A 16,749-nucleotide genomic window follows, 5' to 3' on the forward strand; every position below is an offset into this window, starting at 1 on the left:
CAATGGGATCTTTTATCTTCTTATCTTTTTTGGTTGTAGATGGAGCGTTTGAGTCAATTAATTTAAGTGGCGATGAATAATAATCTTTGAAAACCTATTCCAATTAAAAGGTAAGTGTCAAAGTTATCTCATTTCACATTTGTTGAGGAGCTCATTTTCTTCGCAGAAGTTTCAATGGATCAAGTGGAGATAATTTCTGTCTTGATTTCTTTTGTGGAAGTTAAGGGGGGGAAATGAGTAGGGAAAAAAAGAATTTTCTTTTCTCGTAATGTTAATTGGAGAGTTAGGAAGGATATCAGTCATGTCATTGGAGTCCAAAGGTGCTTCATAAGCCTGCATGTTATGAATAAAAGAGAAAAGTTAATAAAAGAGAAAATTTAATGATAAAATTAATTTGTAGTATTTTTTCCGTTTAGAAATTAAAATTAAAATTTTTATCTTTTAAAAATTAACCTGTCATGACCTCATATCTTTAAAGATCAAAACAAATATTTCTTTTATTCAATAAAATTTATTTCTATTATATAGGAATCTAACTTTTCACCTTTTCCTCGTCAAAACAAAAAACTGGTTGAACATAGAAATATACCTTTTAAAAAATAAAATATATTAATGTATATATTATAACCTTTTAATAAATATAAAAAAATATTCCCAGAATATTTAAAAACTGGAGTCATGAGATTGGGAAGAACGAGTCGTCCGTCATTTCTCAACTGCCTTATACAACTTCCAATTCTCGTTCAGTAAATCAAGAATAAGAAAAATAAAACCCAGAAAATAAAAAAAAAAGGAGAAAAAGAGAACAATAAATAGACACAAAACAGAGAAACATTTGATCGAAGCAGAGGGTGAAAGTAACGAAGTGCAGAGTGGCGTCAGTGCAATGGCTCCACCGTCACTGTCAACATGGTGTCGCACAACATTAAGTTTAGTTCATGGTCGTGGGTTGCTTTGTAACAATTAAGTTGTTGAATTACTTTGTAACAATTACGTACAACTTATATTAGTCCCTGCCTATTTGGTGCATCGTCATTCTGTTATTTGACCATGAGAGTTTAGTTCATGGTGGTGGGTTGCTTTGACATCACACAAACTGTGAAAAATGTTGCAAGACTAGCAATGAGTTTCTATGGGGAACAGAAAGAAGACAAGAAAAAGCACAACAAAGACATGTTAAAAAGGAATAGGTGTAGCTATTGGAACCTGGTTTGCTCATAATCATGTTTCATGTTTGTGATTCTCTCCAATTTTAAAAGGCAAGCTCTTTCTTTGTAGTTTTAGCACTTTATTTCTCTCCATACCACTGAAATCCACAAAATCGTCCATTGGCCATTAACAGTGGAGTGAGAGCTGTGAGAACTAAAATACTGATTAATAAGAACTTCAGTAGTATCAAAGAAACATGGATCTTACCGTTTATGCTTAAATGGGAATACATCAATACAATGTATTTTGAACCTTATATGTTTAGTCTCTTTCCTTGGCATCATACTTGTGGAGAAGATGGTTGAATCTTGCTGTAGGTGGTTTGAGCATAAGTAGAGAAGACCTATAGAAGCCCAAGTAAAAGGGTAGATCAGATGGAGGGTAGTCCAATAGCTAGAGGTAAAGGAAAATCAAGAAAAACTATAAGCCAAATTTTTAAAAAGGATATATATTTAAATCATTTGTCATTAATATTATATACATGATTTATGATAGGACAACATGGTGCCGTTGATCCATGTAGCCAATCCCCATCTAATGTTTGAAACCTTTGCTGCTGTTGTTATTTTGCTTCCTCGACATCTTGCAGCTTTGAAATTGTGTAGTATCTGTTAGCTCTAAGGTGAATGTCTCCATAATGACTAGTAGGGTTAACGGTAATATTTTGGTTATGCTTATGAGTTTTGACTCCTTAAATGCTTGTAAACAAGGAAGATTCTTTGCTTAATGCATCAACCCAAATTGCAGGAAGCAAAGGACAGTCGATTATTTGGTCCAGTCAATATGACAGACATTGTAGGCAGAGTCATATATCGCCTGCGAACCTGTGTAGACCATGGATGTGTACGGAACAGGTGAACTAAATTTCTATCTTATTTCTTATGTAAAATGGTATGGTGGAAGGGTTTTTTTAATTATTGATATAATTTACTCCTTTGCCACTCATTCCAGCATGCTGAAAATTTGGCCAGTGTTGGCAGTGGAACTTGATGTTGAGGAGATGTCCAAGAATCACAAGGCTCAGCGGCCTGTTTGGTTTGCATTCCTCCTGTCCACCCAAATGGGAAAACGTGCTTCCCATGCACTTTTCTATTAAGTGAATCACAACATATACTTATGTCAAACGCCTGTGTTTGCCATGTTTAGAAGTTCAAAACAAACCGATTTATGGCCAGCATTAAGCCATTAACTAGTTTGTTTTGTACGTATCCCTTATTTGAGGCAGAGCAAGAATAGGATGTGACTACATTTTGTCTTTTTCTTTGAAGCCCTTCAGTTAAAGCTCTCGTAAGCTGAAGCTCTAGCAGACGTATCATAAATACACTGCTTGTATAAAGAGTAGTAGTATATTATTCTATAATATACAGTATATTAAGGTTAATATTTTAGCTATATCAAATATAAAAATAAAAAAAATTGCAGTATTTTATATCTTGAATAAAAGTGTAAGTTTGGGAGAATTTATTTTCAAGTAATAATGACTTATATTTTATTTTCTTATAAAAATGTTATAAATTCTAAATTTTATTTTTAAAAAAAATAAACGCCTGAGTATGACATAAAGTTGTGTAATGTAAAAATCATTTGGTTTTTCTACAATTGTTGACCAACGTAAAGATGTCCCTGAGACCCTGACTCAAGCAAGCACTTGAGTTCTAGATAGAGAAATGCTAGTGACTAAAATGAATTGCTTTAAAAATTAAAAAAGTAAGATAACTTTTTAAAAGATAAATAATTAAATTAAATAAAAAATAAGATCATTTGGCCTAAACAAAACAACTCAACTAACAACAACGAAAACCTGCGACAGCGAATGAGTGCGAATTGAAGCAAAGGTTGTCGCAACCGCCACTAAGTGAGGGCGGTTCGGTTACGATGTTGCAAGCAATGCATTTGATGGCCAACAACGTTGCCGGTTACGATGTTGCAAGCAATGCAGTAAAATTGTGCCAAATATGTCTCCACGATCAAGTTTCCCTTCTTTTGTTGAAGCACTTGCAATATTCTGGATCCGTACATTCTATCTGCTACTGAAATAAACTTGAAATCATGATCATTTTAGCACGACTAGTTCATTTGTGCTGGCTGTTCTACATTTGAATTCCTAAACCAACCGTGATATTTGGTGTTTTGGTGTATCATTGCTCAATTCAGAGATCGATTACTTAGTTAGTGCCATATCCTAGGTTTCTAAGATGGATTGTATTGGTTTATGTTGTACATAAATAAGGACAAAACTTAGATCCAGTTCTATAAGTGTTTTTGTTGATGTTCTCCAATTAGAATTGGAGTTTCACTTCAGTAATTTGCATATAAAAAGGTTTGCAATAAATGTCAAATAGATTACCAAGATGAAACTCCAAATTGAAGAACAACACTAAAAGTACTTATGGAATTGTATCTAAGTTTTGTCCAATAAATAATACCTGGCTATGTTTTTTTATATTTTTCTGTTCTTTTTATTTTACTTCTCTCTTTATGGTTTTTGAAGTGGTTTTGGTCATATTGTAGGATGTGGAGTGTCAGAAGGTAGGTTTCTTCCGTGTTCGGGTGTTTCTAGAAGAACAGCTTCTGCGTTTTCTTGCTCCTCTCAGGGTTATCACAGAATTCATTCACGTGTCGAAATTAGAGGGCTAAAGTGTTCTTCTATGGGTGGATCTTTTGTGTGTGAAGCAAGGAGGACCCCTGAATCTTTTTCCAGGCAAAACAAGCATTGATTTTCCAGAAGCAGGAAGTGGCTCAATGAAGAGAGAGACAGCTTTGAGAACATTGAAGAAGACATGTTATCGTCCAAAAATGGTCCATTAGTATCTCATTCTAGCACACCAAAAAACCATGCCAATGCAACCCCTAGGCCTAAAGAGAAGGAGATTCTTGCACTGTTTAAGAAGGTTCAGGCTCGACTAAGAAAAAGAGCTACTATTGAAGAAATAAAGAAAGTTGAAGCATCCCAAGCACAGTCTAAAGACAATGGTTCTGTTGATTCTCTCCTCAAGCTACTTAGGAAACACTCAGTTGAGCAAGTAAAGAGAAGTAGTGGTGTTAACAGAGGGAAAAACTTTAGTTTGGACCAGTTGCAAGATGGTGATCAAGACAATGAAAGTCAAAGCATAAAATTTTCTGATTTGGACGGTACTCAAAATAACGAGTCTCAAGAAATCAACATTTCCTTAGTAACTAGGCCTCCATTGAATTTCCAACGATGATCTCCTGTTCCTCGGTTAAAGTATCAGTCTGTCTCTAATGATGATAAAGATGTGAAGGCAGTCCCACTGAGTAATGTGATTATAGAGAAAGATCAGGATCAATTAGGTGTAAAGCTTGATCCTGAGCCAGAGCATGACTCTGAACTGGAACTTGATCCAAAGGATGAACTCTTATTCCCCGAAGTGTGGATGATTCTCTTGATTCTGAACAAATCTATAATGATGAACATGGGGAGGACCAGCAAGTGGAACAACATCAGGATTTGAGTACAATGAAGCTGTCTCAACTAAGGGCACTTGCAAAGTCTAGGGGCCTCAAAGGGTTTTCAAAAATGAAGAAGGGTGAGCTCGTGGAGTTGCTAACTGGAAGCTGATCTGAACCATAGGTTAGAGAAGCAAAATCAAGGAACAACAGATTTTACTTATATCTGTTTTTTACCTGTGAATTCATCTGGTTTACTTTTACATCGTTTTTAATTTAGTTCCTCCAAATACTTGAGGGTTTGCGGATCATTAGAATAGAATAACCATGCTATTATCCAGGTCTCGGAGGATTTTGAATTTGTAATTGTATTCCCATGATGAGATTTTTGAAAATTTTGTCACTGATTAAAAGTGCACCATTTCAGTATGCTAATGCTTCGGGACTAGTAATCATTGTTAACCGTATTGTTTAGATATAATCCTTTTCAGGCCATTGTTAATCATATTGTTTACACATCCAGCAGTTTTGGTTCTCTCCTTTCCTTGAGTCTTTTTGGCTTATGGAAGAAAATTATGAAAATTTCCATTTTATGAGAAATTCCAAAATTTATGGCCAATGTTTGTTGTCTTGCATTTCAACGGAGCTCTTTGTTTAAACACATTTTTTTTACAATTATGCTTAGCGTGTCTTCAGTAGAAAATTTGTTAATTATGCTCTCACATGTCAAGCCAATGAAAAGAAGTACATGAAACAAGGAATCTTCTGAATGGTAAGTGCCTATTTCCATGATTCACACTTTGGTTGACTAATGTATATAAAGGTTTAGGTTTCTATATATCAAATAAGAAAAATTTAGGTTTCTAGAAACAATTGCTCTAGTGCATGATTGGATTAATTTATTTTCAAAAATAATTATATTCCTTAAATAAGCTGTAAACTATCATTGGATCTGAAAACTATAGCTTACCAAAACAGGACCAAAGGGACACCTTGGGTAGCAAAATATTTATGAAAAAATGGCCTATGCTATTCACATATTACCTTTTTGCTCTTCACACCCTCAATTTTTTATTTTTTATTTCATATATCTTACAGAAATTTCTGTAATATAGTTATGTTTTAATACATTATTGTATTATGAAAATTAATTTCCGTAAAAAGGTTTTTGTCCAAAAAATTGCAGAAAAAGAGGTGGGCAGCACAAAGAGCAAAAATGTTTGGTGTAAATAGCACCAGCCCAAAAATGACAAACCCAACAAACAAGGCTGAAAGCCTAAAACTGTTTCTAAGTTGGTTTATTTGAACAAAGGTCTCTTTTTCCTGCATTCCAAAAATCTCAACCTACACTCCTTTTCATCCCACTCTAAGAATCCGTCCAATGGTGAATAAGGTTTAAAATAAATTTTAAGATTTTTTTTACTTTAAATAAAAGAGTTATATATTAGATATTTTTTGTCAACATACATAATATTTTTGTCAAAATATGAAACCTTTTTTATTTTATAAAAACTAATAGTAAATATTATTTTTGTTGATGGTTCTAAAGCTTGAGCTTTAGTTATTTGATTAATGCAGGAAGAAGGTTTTAATTCTAGATTACGTATAACTATAAGGGGTAGGGATGGAAATGAGTCAAACAGCTTCTTAAGGGCCTTTGGCTCCGCCTATGTAATTTAAGGTTCTGCTGAGGTTGACTTGTTTATTATAAAGGTCAAACTTAAATTTTTTTTAAAAGTTTTGTTAGATAAAAAGGTCAAACTCAAACTATAAAAAAGTTTATTAAGCTTGACAAGTTGACTTATTTAAGTAGTAGTAATAATAATAATAATAACTATTATTATTATTAAATGAAAAAATTTCAAAAAGAAGGAGACTCAAGCTAAAAAGATAATGCAACCAATTAATATTTCCAAGGAAAAAAATGTTTTGTAAAGATATTTTCAGACAATTTAAATATTTTTGTTTGACTATATTAGTATAAATCATCTTTAATTCATACATTTTTTAATATTATGTTCTCTTTTTTTCATTTTCTTTTGATATACTTTGTGTTTTAACGACTTGGATTCAATATGATTTTGTTTATCAATTATTTTTGGATTTGTACATTACTTACGAAATTTTATAAGTTTCTTTATTTTAGTTAGTATTTCACTAGATTTTAAAATAATTAATTGATCAAAACATCTTTAATCAAGCTTTTAAATAAGCTTGTAGGTCAAACCAAATTTTTATTGTAAGCCGAGCTGAGCCTTTGAAAAAAACCCCATGAAAAAAGCATATGACAGGAAATTAGTCAAGTCTTACATATTCAACTCAAGCCGAACTCAAACTTAGTAAAATTTGAGTTGCCTCGGCTAATTTATGGAGTATAGGATGAGACTGATTGGATGCAAGAAAAAAATAACCTTTAAAGAATCGTGCCCTTTGAAATGCTCATTTCCAAAAAAGATGTGTAATTAAAATTAGGAGCCCGTAATTTTAACATTGGTTGTCCTCTTCCCTTTGTTTTCCTTCGTTTAAAAAAAGTTGTCCTTCATGGCCAAAAAAAAATGTTTTCCTTCTTTTAGGAAACGACATCACGTGTGGCTTGCTCTGCATATGCTTGCTTCCAATATAAGCATTTTCCTTATCACCACTTAATATAGCAGTCAGCAAGCGCCGCTAAAAAGAAAAGGGAATAGAATATTCACAATTCACATGCAACGGGACCCCAATTTGAAAGTTTAGCCGAAGAAGCTTGTGAATTGGGGGTCGCTGATTCAGTAACTTGGACATGAATTTCTTTAGTTTTTAATATGTGTTGTTTTATCAAATTTAATCACTCACGTGGGGAAAGGAAGAGATGGGGAAACAAAATCCCTTTATGATCTACTACTATACAAACCATGACGTATACGGCAAATAAGGCAGGCAATAATTAATATGTAATCCAATCTAAGGCAAGCAAGGAAGATCTCATTAATTTATTTAGCTTGATACCGATTGACTGAGTTTTTGAGGGATAATGACTAATTAGGGATGCAATTTAGACACACCTTCATTATTTTTATTTAGAACACAAAAAAGAAGGGCATAGCAAAAGCAAGAGAAAATATTTATTACACATCTTTAAAAATCATATCTCGTATCTAGAGTAGGTGGTTCAATCAAAATGTAATTAAGTATGTAAAAATCATGAAGAAAATGTATTGATAACATTGAGTTTTTTTTAAAAAAAAAATTTCTTAGTTAACACTCTTATTGAAAAAATGATTATAAATGTTAAGAGTAATGGAGATCCAAAATAATATGACAAAAATAGGATTCTTTTATCAGTCAATACTAATTATTAATTTTTGTTATAATATTAATGGAAGATTCAAATTCACAATTATTTTTATTTTTTTTAATTATCAAGTCAATCTTATAATTTTAATAGATGTTCATTTAATTACGAGTTGAATCCAAAAAAAAAAAATTATTTGTGTGTGCACACGTTAAGAGAAAGAGTTTCTACATTTATCATAATCCTATAAATTCAAAAAGTTATCTATCATAAAAAAATGTATTAAAAAATTACAATGATATGAAATCTTTTATATAAAGTATATTATTTATAGTTCTTCCAAGAGTATGGACGTTGGAAGAATGATATAACAAAACAACAAAAAGATAAAGCTGCTGCCCTGTAAATTGTTATAATGAAAGAAGTGATTATTACAGCTATGGGTAAGATATAGGAAACAAAAATGAACTTTATGATTATTACAGCTATGTGTAAGCTATGACAAAAAATAAAACTCGCAAATAACAAAAGAAAAATCCAAGCAGTAACCAACGAGTCTAATAAGTTGACATATGACTTTAATTAAAATCATAAATATTTACTATGTGCTTAGTGAACAAAGAAATTGTGAAGTTGACCACTACCGATCCTTAAATACATTGTTTGGACTTTGGATAAAAGCAGCAGATATGATACAAGTAGTTGATATCCAAGAAGTGCTGCTTTTCAAATCTTTCTTTTGGTATAGAGTGATAATGATGTATCGAAAAAGGAAGAAATAAATAAGAAGAAAATAAGGTGAAATGAAATAGAAGAAAAACAAGAGTGTATATGATTACAATAACCCTTTAGTCCAAGTCTTAGATAAAGAATCTAAATTGCATGCAGCCACTTTATTAGCTGTGGTTATGTAAATATCAAACTCTATTAGCAGTTTTTTCCACGACTTTCACGGTCTTCACAATTATTCGTTGTACTCAATGTTTCATAACCACAATAATGCATCATGGTTGACACTTCATCGATTAATAAATAAGTACAGCAAGCGGTACTTAAAAAAGGAATAATGAATGATAGAAACCTTGACTTGGAGTTGGAGCTGGCTAAGCACTGTCTAAGAATTTAATGTTCTCTAACGGAATTGATGAATCAAACATGCAACACAAGGTTCTCACAAGTCACACTGTGAGGGTCTCATTTTGCCTTAATTCAAAGCATACTCTGATTAAATAAATAGGAACGGAACATAGTCAAGAAAGTGGTTTACGTGGGCCTGTCAATCTGATTCATCTAATTAAAAGAAAAAATAATTGGCAAATCTTGAAAATGGTCAATTGAAGGTTACTGACAGTACTACAATGACACCTCATTCACACCCCCATTAGTGATTTGTGGAGAAAAAATGCATGTCATGGAATGGTGTTGGTGTTGGCTCACATGCTTACCACAAATGTCACTCACAGGCACAGCTCAATGTTTAAATGTGCTCACGGATGGAGGGTCAGATCTCTATTGCTATTAGCTTGGATCCAAAGGACGATTTGGTTATTGGTACGTACAATTCAATATAGCCAGCAAAGATTGCCCCAATGCAAGTCCCCAACTAAGCAAGCTAGCATTGCCACTCGGCTCAATGGTACTATTGATGTTCCCTAACTGCACTATATAGAATTTGAAAATTGCATCAAATGGAAAAGTGTAGACCGGGTAGTAGCATAGTCCTTTTGCTAATGAATTCTGAGTTTTAATGGCTTACCTAACCCTTTCTTTCTTTAGGTCCAAGACCTAGCTAATCCTTCTATCCATGAGGACTCGGCTGGTGATTTTAGGTGGTTATCCTAGTCACATGGTTCAAGATGAAGAAAAATGTACATCTTATTCAGAGTGGATTAAGAATACAGGAGTGAGATAAAGAAGAAAAAAAATAGATAGAGAAACAAATTGATATATATTGATTAGTAATGTAATAAAAAAATGAAAAGAGATAAAAAAATAAAGATAAAAATGAGATGAAAGATAATAACATAATTTTTATTCATGTTTTTGTCCTTATAAAATTATAATCTTTCTTTGTCTATCATGGACAAATATATGATGATAATTTTTTACATTAGTTATGCATGTAACTAATGTAAATATAATGTTGTCTACATTCATTTTATGCACATAACCGATGTAAAAGTATTATACATGTAGGTTCAAATATTCAAATCTAGTTTTAAATAAAAAAATAACATATTATAATTTTATAAAGACGAAAAATAGATGAAAATTTTAATAAGAATGAAAATCAAACTTTATCAATTTTACAAGAATAAAATACTATTGAGCCTAAAATAATTTGAGTGTGATTTGTTTTGTTAAGTATTATCAATTTGATTTGTTGAGTATTATCCTTTCTTCTCTTAAGTATTCCCTAAAGTAGTAAAATAATGTAAGTAGTTGTTAAAATATCCAATATTTATTATTTCATTCCTTAAGTTGGTATATTTTATTAAGGTTCATGAACTAATTTATAATTTTTTTTCAATACTTAAAGAATTACTTATCATAGTTTTTAACACCCGAAGTATTATGTAACGTCTTAGAGAGTGTTACCATAATCTAGATCCAAGTTATGGTATCATCCCCTAGAGTGTTACAAATTAATTATCTCATCATTCGGAGACTTTTAAAAGAGGGTGGTGGTATTTTAAGGAAGAAATTAATAGTTTATTCAAAAGAATATGAATGTATGTTTATAAGTACTTAATAGATAAATAGTAGTAGTAAAATAAATAAATAAATAGTATTTAGATATAACTTTGTCTATAAATGTATTATTCTAAACTTATTTTATTTTATTTTTGGATGGAATGGGAAGTGATATTCTCTAATGATAAATTATCTATATTAGGAATTATTTTATATATTGTTTGAATATTGGTTTTACAATATTTTTCACTCTCTGAGTAAGATAATAAATATGTCTTCCTTCATAGCGTTGAACTTGTTTTTCCTGACACAAAATCACACTATTGGTTTTACAATATTTTTAATAGGACTTTAAAGGGAATTATTATGAAAATTAATAAATATATTATCTATGCCAGTTTTTTTTAATATGTTTAGACAAATTTTTAATTGTTTCTCTTTCATAACCAGCTAGTTCCCCTCTTTTTATCAAACTCAAACTAATAAAAAGAGAATATTTATCAATTATTAAGCGCCCCCCCCCCCCCCCACCCCCCCCCCAAAAAAAAAAAATGGCCGTCAAACTAATTTTTTTTATCCCAAGTTTTATAACTACTTTTGTCGGGAAATTAAGACAAGGGCTTATCTTAATCATTCATGAAGGAAATTTTCAACAATAAATTGATTTGCCCAAACTTTTTTCTCGGTTTAGTTATGCAATATTCATTTTTAATATAAATATACTAGTGATATAAAAAAAATTATACGATCATTATTTAAATATTAATATGTAGAATACGTTTTTTATTTTTTATAATATATTTTTTTGAATGAGGATGAACAAAGTCAAATTATTTTAAAATTTATATTTACCATAATTTTTATTGATTAACATATAACGTTTTTTTATACTAAATAAAAACTAAACTCTATAAATATATTATACCAAAAACTCTAAAAATATATTCCGAAAATTTTAATTTTTTCACATATTATTTTTTTAATTGTAAAAAATCGTTTTTTGAAAGCAATAGAATAAGACCTTAATTCAATTTTTGTGCTAAGATTGTTAAGGACCCACCACCTTAACTATTTTATGTTTATTTTTGTTGTTCTTAACTTAAATTGATGAAAATTTCCCTTTAGTTGTTGGACCCTCTGCGTCAGGCTTTCCAGGTAGCATTGTTGGGAAACAGAGCTATGCCATGAATGAAGAAGAGGAACCCCTTTCATTCACCATCATGCTAATTCACAGATCACTTCACTTTTTTTAGACAATCTCATGCTTTGGAATTCATCACCATTTCTTTCACCGCCCTTCCACTTTCACAACCATGCATATAGGTATGTCTACAAATGCAATCCTCCAAACCAAATCTACTTTTCCTCACAAAATGCCGTCTTTTTTTTTTTTTTTTTTTTTATAATTTCCCATGGCTTTCTCAGGTGCCCTTTTCTAGTTTTTGATCCATTGGAGGATCTTCTATTGTTTTGGGTGGTTTCTGGGTTTTGTATGGTGTTATACATTTGAGAAATTCCTCAACAATTGGGTACCCTTTGCTAGGTGGTTGTTGTTGAGGCTCTATGTAGAATTGTTTTTGGATTGGTCATAGAAAGATGTGTTTTTCCTATCTGTTCAGTGGAAAAACTAGGGAGAAGTTGTCAAGGAGAGAGGCTAATTTGGAGTACTTTACCAATATATGGTTATGGCATGTGAAGAATTCTGTCTGATACTTGAATTAGTGTCATTTGAGTTGACGAGTGAGGTTACTGAAACCTCTGAAAACCAAATTTTCTTTTTCCTTCAGTGCATGCATTATTTTCATCCAGCAGTGGCATTGAGTCTCATTTAGTGAATCATTGACAACCTTTTTGTAATTTGTATACTTGACCATTTCATACAACGGTGCAAAATTATTGTGTTATCTACTTTAGCACGGTTCAAATGCTTATGTGTTAAGATTCTTTAGTTGCTGATCTGCGTTTTTTTGTGAGCACAAACATGTGGTACTATTTGTCAGAATATTTTTCAACATTGGACTCTAGGTTAGTCACTAATTGTTGTTGGAAAATCCGAAAACTAGACATTAGGAGCTGGAAATGAATGAAATATAAGTCAATTGCAAAAAACTACCACGTGCTTTGAAACTAATCAATTCGATTCCTTGAACTTAGCAAATCATGTATAATGACTGCTTACAAGGGTTTCCTACTCATGCACAAAGGTTTATGTGTTTGGTAAGTTTAGGGAGCCATGTTACTGAGTTTCGAACTGCATGGAATTTTTATGCATTTGTCCTGTAACTAGAGGTGGTTTATGTGCATTTTAGCCAAAAATCAACTTATTCCCTAGTGCATGTTACAAATGTTCTCTTTTAATTTATTTTTTTGTCATTTTTGTAACACTAGTTTGTTATTTGGTCTAACTGAAGCAGGTCAAATAAATACATCTTCAGTGAAATGTCTTGTCAACAGCATTTCTCGATTCATGCATCTAGTTTGTTGTCAAGCAGTGAAACCTATGCCCCTTCAGAAGAACTGTAATAATATGGTTGGTGTGTTAAAGCGGTTGAAACCAGTGCTCGATGATATTGTGGATTTCAAAATCCCTTTGGATGAAAATTTGCATAGAGAATGTGAAGAATTGGATATGCAGGTTAATGAAGCTAGGGAGTTCATTGAAAAATTGGGCCCAAAGATGAGCAGGATTCACAGTGTAATTACTTACATTCTTAATTTCTTATACTTAAACTATTATCATTATTCAGCAACTGTTATTTCAACTTGTTTAAGATGCTAAACCTCTATGTTGGCATTTGAACAAGGTCAAAAGAAACAATGAACCACCAATACCTCCCCCATCTGTCTTTCTTCTCTGGAAGAGATTGATCGCAACCTCTTAACTCTTTTGTTGGGAATATTCTATTTTCAGGTTCTTCAAAGTGGGGAATTGTTGATCAAGTTACAGAACTCTTCATATAAGATTTGTCACATGATAGTTAAATCCCTAAAGGCACCTGCATCTGTTTTGGTTTTGGGTAATCTTCAGGTAGGTTCAACATTAAAAGTTACTTTTTTGCTTATCATTATTCTCCTATCCCACTCCCCTGCAAAAGTAAAAGGAGGGTAAATAAAGTTAAACTACTTCATTTGGCAATAATAGTTATTGTCAGTTTTGTGAGTGCCTTGTGGATCAGTAGAATTATGGCGCTAATTGCTAGCTACTTTTCAGCAATATATGCAGGAACTTCAGTGTCTTAAGAAGGAACCTGCAATGGTCTATATAGAAGAAGCACTGAGAAATCAAAGGGACAATATTGAACCTTGCTATGATTCTCTAAAGGAAATTATAGGGTTACTCAAATTGACGTCAAACCAGGAGCTCCTGAAAGAAAGTATTGCTGTGGAAAAGGAAAGGTCAAATGCTGAAGTCAATAAAACAAAAGGGAACCTGGATGAAATTAACCAAATTGTGAATCTTGTGTGCAATTTGCGTGATTATGTGATGAAATTTGAGTGCCCTGAAGTCAAAAGTGGTGTTTCAATTCCCCCATATTTTCGATGTCCTTTATCATTAGAACTCATGTCAGATCCTGTTATTGTGGCTTCAGGTCAAACATATGAAAGGCAATCCATTCAAAAGTGGCTTGATCATGGGCTAACTGTTTGTCCCAACACTCATCACAGACTTGTCCATACAAATCTCATTCCCAATTATACTGTTAAAGCTATGATAGCAAATTGGTGTGAGGAAAATAATGTCAAACTTCCCTGTAACTCTAAGCAAAGTAATTCAACTCGTATTTCATCCCCCTCAGATCATTTATTACATCAAGATTTAGATCGTCAGTGTAGCTTTCAGTCTTCAGATAGTAGCAATTCCTATTCAAATCAAACTGCAAATGCATTTGAGAAGCAAAAGGATGATAACTCTTTTGGATCAGGCAGGGGATCCCATAGAAGCCGGAATGGACAGACAGAAAAGTTTGAGCAACAATCCCCTGCACCTTCATGTAGTAACCGCAGAAGTGAATCATTTTCAAGTTCTATTTCTAGTACTGATTATGTACTTCCTGTTTCAAAAGAGGTGTCAGTCATATCCAATAAGCATCACAATGTGGAGTTGTCTGGAGAGATTACTAATGGGTGTCCTGCTTCTCCTGCATATAAAGAATCAGTGATTTATCCTTGGTTATCTGGAAAGCAATTTCATAGCCCTGGATCAAAAATTGGAAGGATGGAGGATGAAAATAAGTATGAGAGTAACAATAATATTATTACTAGTCATTCAAAAGTTGCTTCCCATCCTGTTTCCAACTTAGGATCTGATGAATTGATCACCACATCCCATGTCCATGAGTTGATTGAAGATCTCCAGAGTCAATCGAATGAAACACGAACTGCTGCTGCAGAACAATTGAGGTTCTGTACCAAGCATAACATGGAGAACCGCATCATTGTAGGGCAGTGTGGGGCTATTATGCCTTTACTTTCACTGCTATATTCAGACATGAAGATAACACAAGAGCATGCTGTGACAGCTCTACTGAATTTGTCAATCAATGAAGGAAACAAGGCCTTGATTATGGAAGCAGGGGCCATAGAACCACTTATCCATCTTTTGGAGAAAGGGAATGATGGTGCAAAGGAGAATTCTGCTGCTGCTCTGTTCAGCCTCTCTGTAATAGATAACAATAAGGCAAAAATTGGCCGTTCTGGTGCTGTTAAAGCTTTGGTGGGTCTTCTAGCCTCAGGAACTCTTAGGGGAAAGAAGGATGCTGCCACTGCTTTATTCAACCTATCAATATTCCATGAGAATAAAGCTCGTATAGTTCAAGCTGGAGCCGTGAAGTTTCTGGTTCTGCTATTGGATCCTACTGATAAAATGGTTGACAAGGCTGTTGCTCTTTTGGCAAACCTGTCAACAATTGCAGAGGGCCGAATAGAAATTGCAAGGGAAGGGGGCATTCCCTCACTTGTTGAAATTGTTGAATCAGGTTCTCAGAGGGGAAAGGAAAATGCTGCTTCCATCCTCTTGCAAATGTGTCTTCATAGTCAAAAGTTTTGTACCCTGGTTCTCCAAGAAGGAGCTGTACCTCCCCTAGTTGCATTATCTCAGTCCGGTACTCCAAGAGCTAAGGAAAAGGTATGCAACTAATCCTCTTGTCTTTGTCATCTATTTCAGTGGTCAAACTCAAATGTTTGTTTAGTGTGCATATACCATGTTTTGCTGCACTTTTATGAGCTGTTATTCCTCTCTAGGTAATATAGTGTTCATGCCTTGGGGTTCAATCAGGGTTACAGAATCAGTTTGTTGAAAGATAAAAAAATCTTGCATTCTAACATGCTCTCCAGTGCATTTTTCACCCAACCATGCCCCCCAAAAAACGAGGAAGTTTTGACTCTTTTTGTTTGGGGTGGTTGTTAAGATATTATCAAGTAGAAAAATAGGAGAAAGCATAATTCATGCTTAAGAGAAATAATACAATGAACTTTTTAAGTAACACAAACTTATGAAAAAGTATACAAACATTGGGGGGTCATTGCATACAGTATCTCACATCATAAGCATAATCTGAAACGTGGAAGAGGTGCTAACATGTTCACTTAGATGCAGGCACAACAGCTTCTGAGTCATTTTCGTAATCAGCGTGAAGGAGCCACGGGGAAGGGGAAATCATGAAGATACAGAGTTATGGTTATTTCATTGCCCTTTTCATTCTTGCCTCAGTAACTCCCTAGTCTATATCTACTTGAGGAATTTATGGCTCATTTACTTATTTTTTTAATTCTTTATAAATGTATCATTTGTTTGTAGCGACAAACATTTTTTTTGTTTCCTGCTTTAGTAGGGTAACCCCCCACACCCCATTTGTTTTGTTGGTTTTAATGGCTTGGTTTCTTTTTAGTAGTGAGGTATGTTTTAAAGAAAAGGTAAGCTATTTCTGAAGCTTTAAGCTTGGCGAGATGTAAAATTAAAACACTGTTTTGTTGGAGTCATGAGTTATAACTGATGCGGTTGTAAGTCACTGTTGTACATATTTGTAAATACGGTATAGAATCTTATGATGTACCATAAATTGTAGCACCTTATTTTGCTATCTGAGCATTCTTTTTTTTTTTTTTTTAATGTATTCAATCCTGTTTCAATCTATGCTTTCACTTTGACTTGTATATATTGGTATAAT

The 16,749-nt window shown here is 33.0% G+C and overlaps 1 protein-coding gene and 1 pseudogene across 4 annotated transcripts; both read left to right on the forward strand.

The window, feature by feature from the left end:
* Window positions 1–1,992: 1,992 nt before the first annotated feature.
* On the forward strand, window positions 1,993–4,948 carry LOC100804334 (rho-N domain-containing protein 1, chloroplastic-like; annotated as a pseudogene).
* A 6,754-nt stretch (window positions 4,949–11,702) lies between these two features.
* Window positions 11,703–16,662, forward strand: LOC100804684 (U-box domain-containing protein 3). Of its 4 annotated transcripts, none has more exons than XM_006604427.4 (5): window positions 11,703–11,905; window positions 12,994–13,277; window positions 13,494–13,610; window positions 13,794–15,707; window positions 16,173–16,662. In XM_006604427.4, the coding sequence occupies exons 1-5, from the start codon at window positions 11,896–11,898 to the stop codon at window positions 16,242–16,244; spliced, it is 2,397 nt and encodes a 798-aa protein (XP_006604490.1). In that variant the 5' UTR covers window positions 11,703–11,895; the 3' UTR covers window positions 16,245–16,662. The 4 variants fall into 4 exon arrangements, with proteins under 4 accessions (XP_006604490.1, XP_006604492.1, XP_006604491.1 ...); XM_006604429.4 differs by having other exon boundaries at window positions 16,179–16,662; XM_006604428.3 differs by having other exon boundaries at window positions 12,997–13,277.
* Window positions 16,663–16,749: the final 87 nt, after the last annotated feature.

The sequence above is a fragment of the Glycine max genome, chromosome 19 (genome assembly GCF_000004515.6).
Source record: "Glycine max cultivar Williams 82 chromosome 19, Glycine_max_v4.0, whole genome shotgun sequence".
Lineage (NCBI taxonomy): Eukaryota > Viridiplantae > Streptophyta > Magnoliopsida > Fabales > Fabaceae > Glycine > Glycine max.

Coding starts and splice junctions, on each gene's coding strand:
- LOC100804684 (XM_006604427.4), top strand. Junction 13,611..13,793: donor TGGTTTTGGGTAATCTTCAG/GTAGGTTCAACA, acceptor GCTACTTTTCAG/CAATATATGCAGGAACTTCA. Junction 15,708..16,172: donor CTCCAAGAGCTAAGGAAAAG/GTATGCAACTAA, acceptor ATGTTCACTTAG/ATGCAGGCACAACAGCTTCT.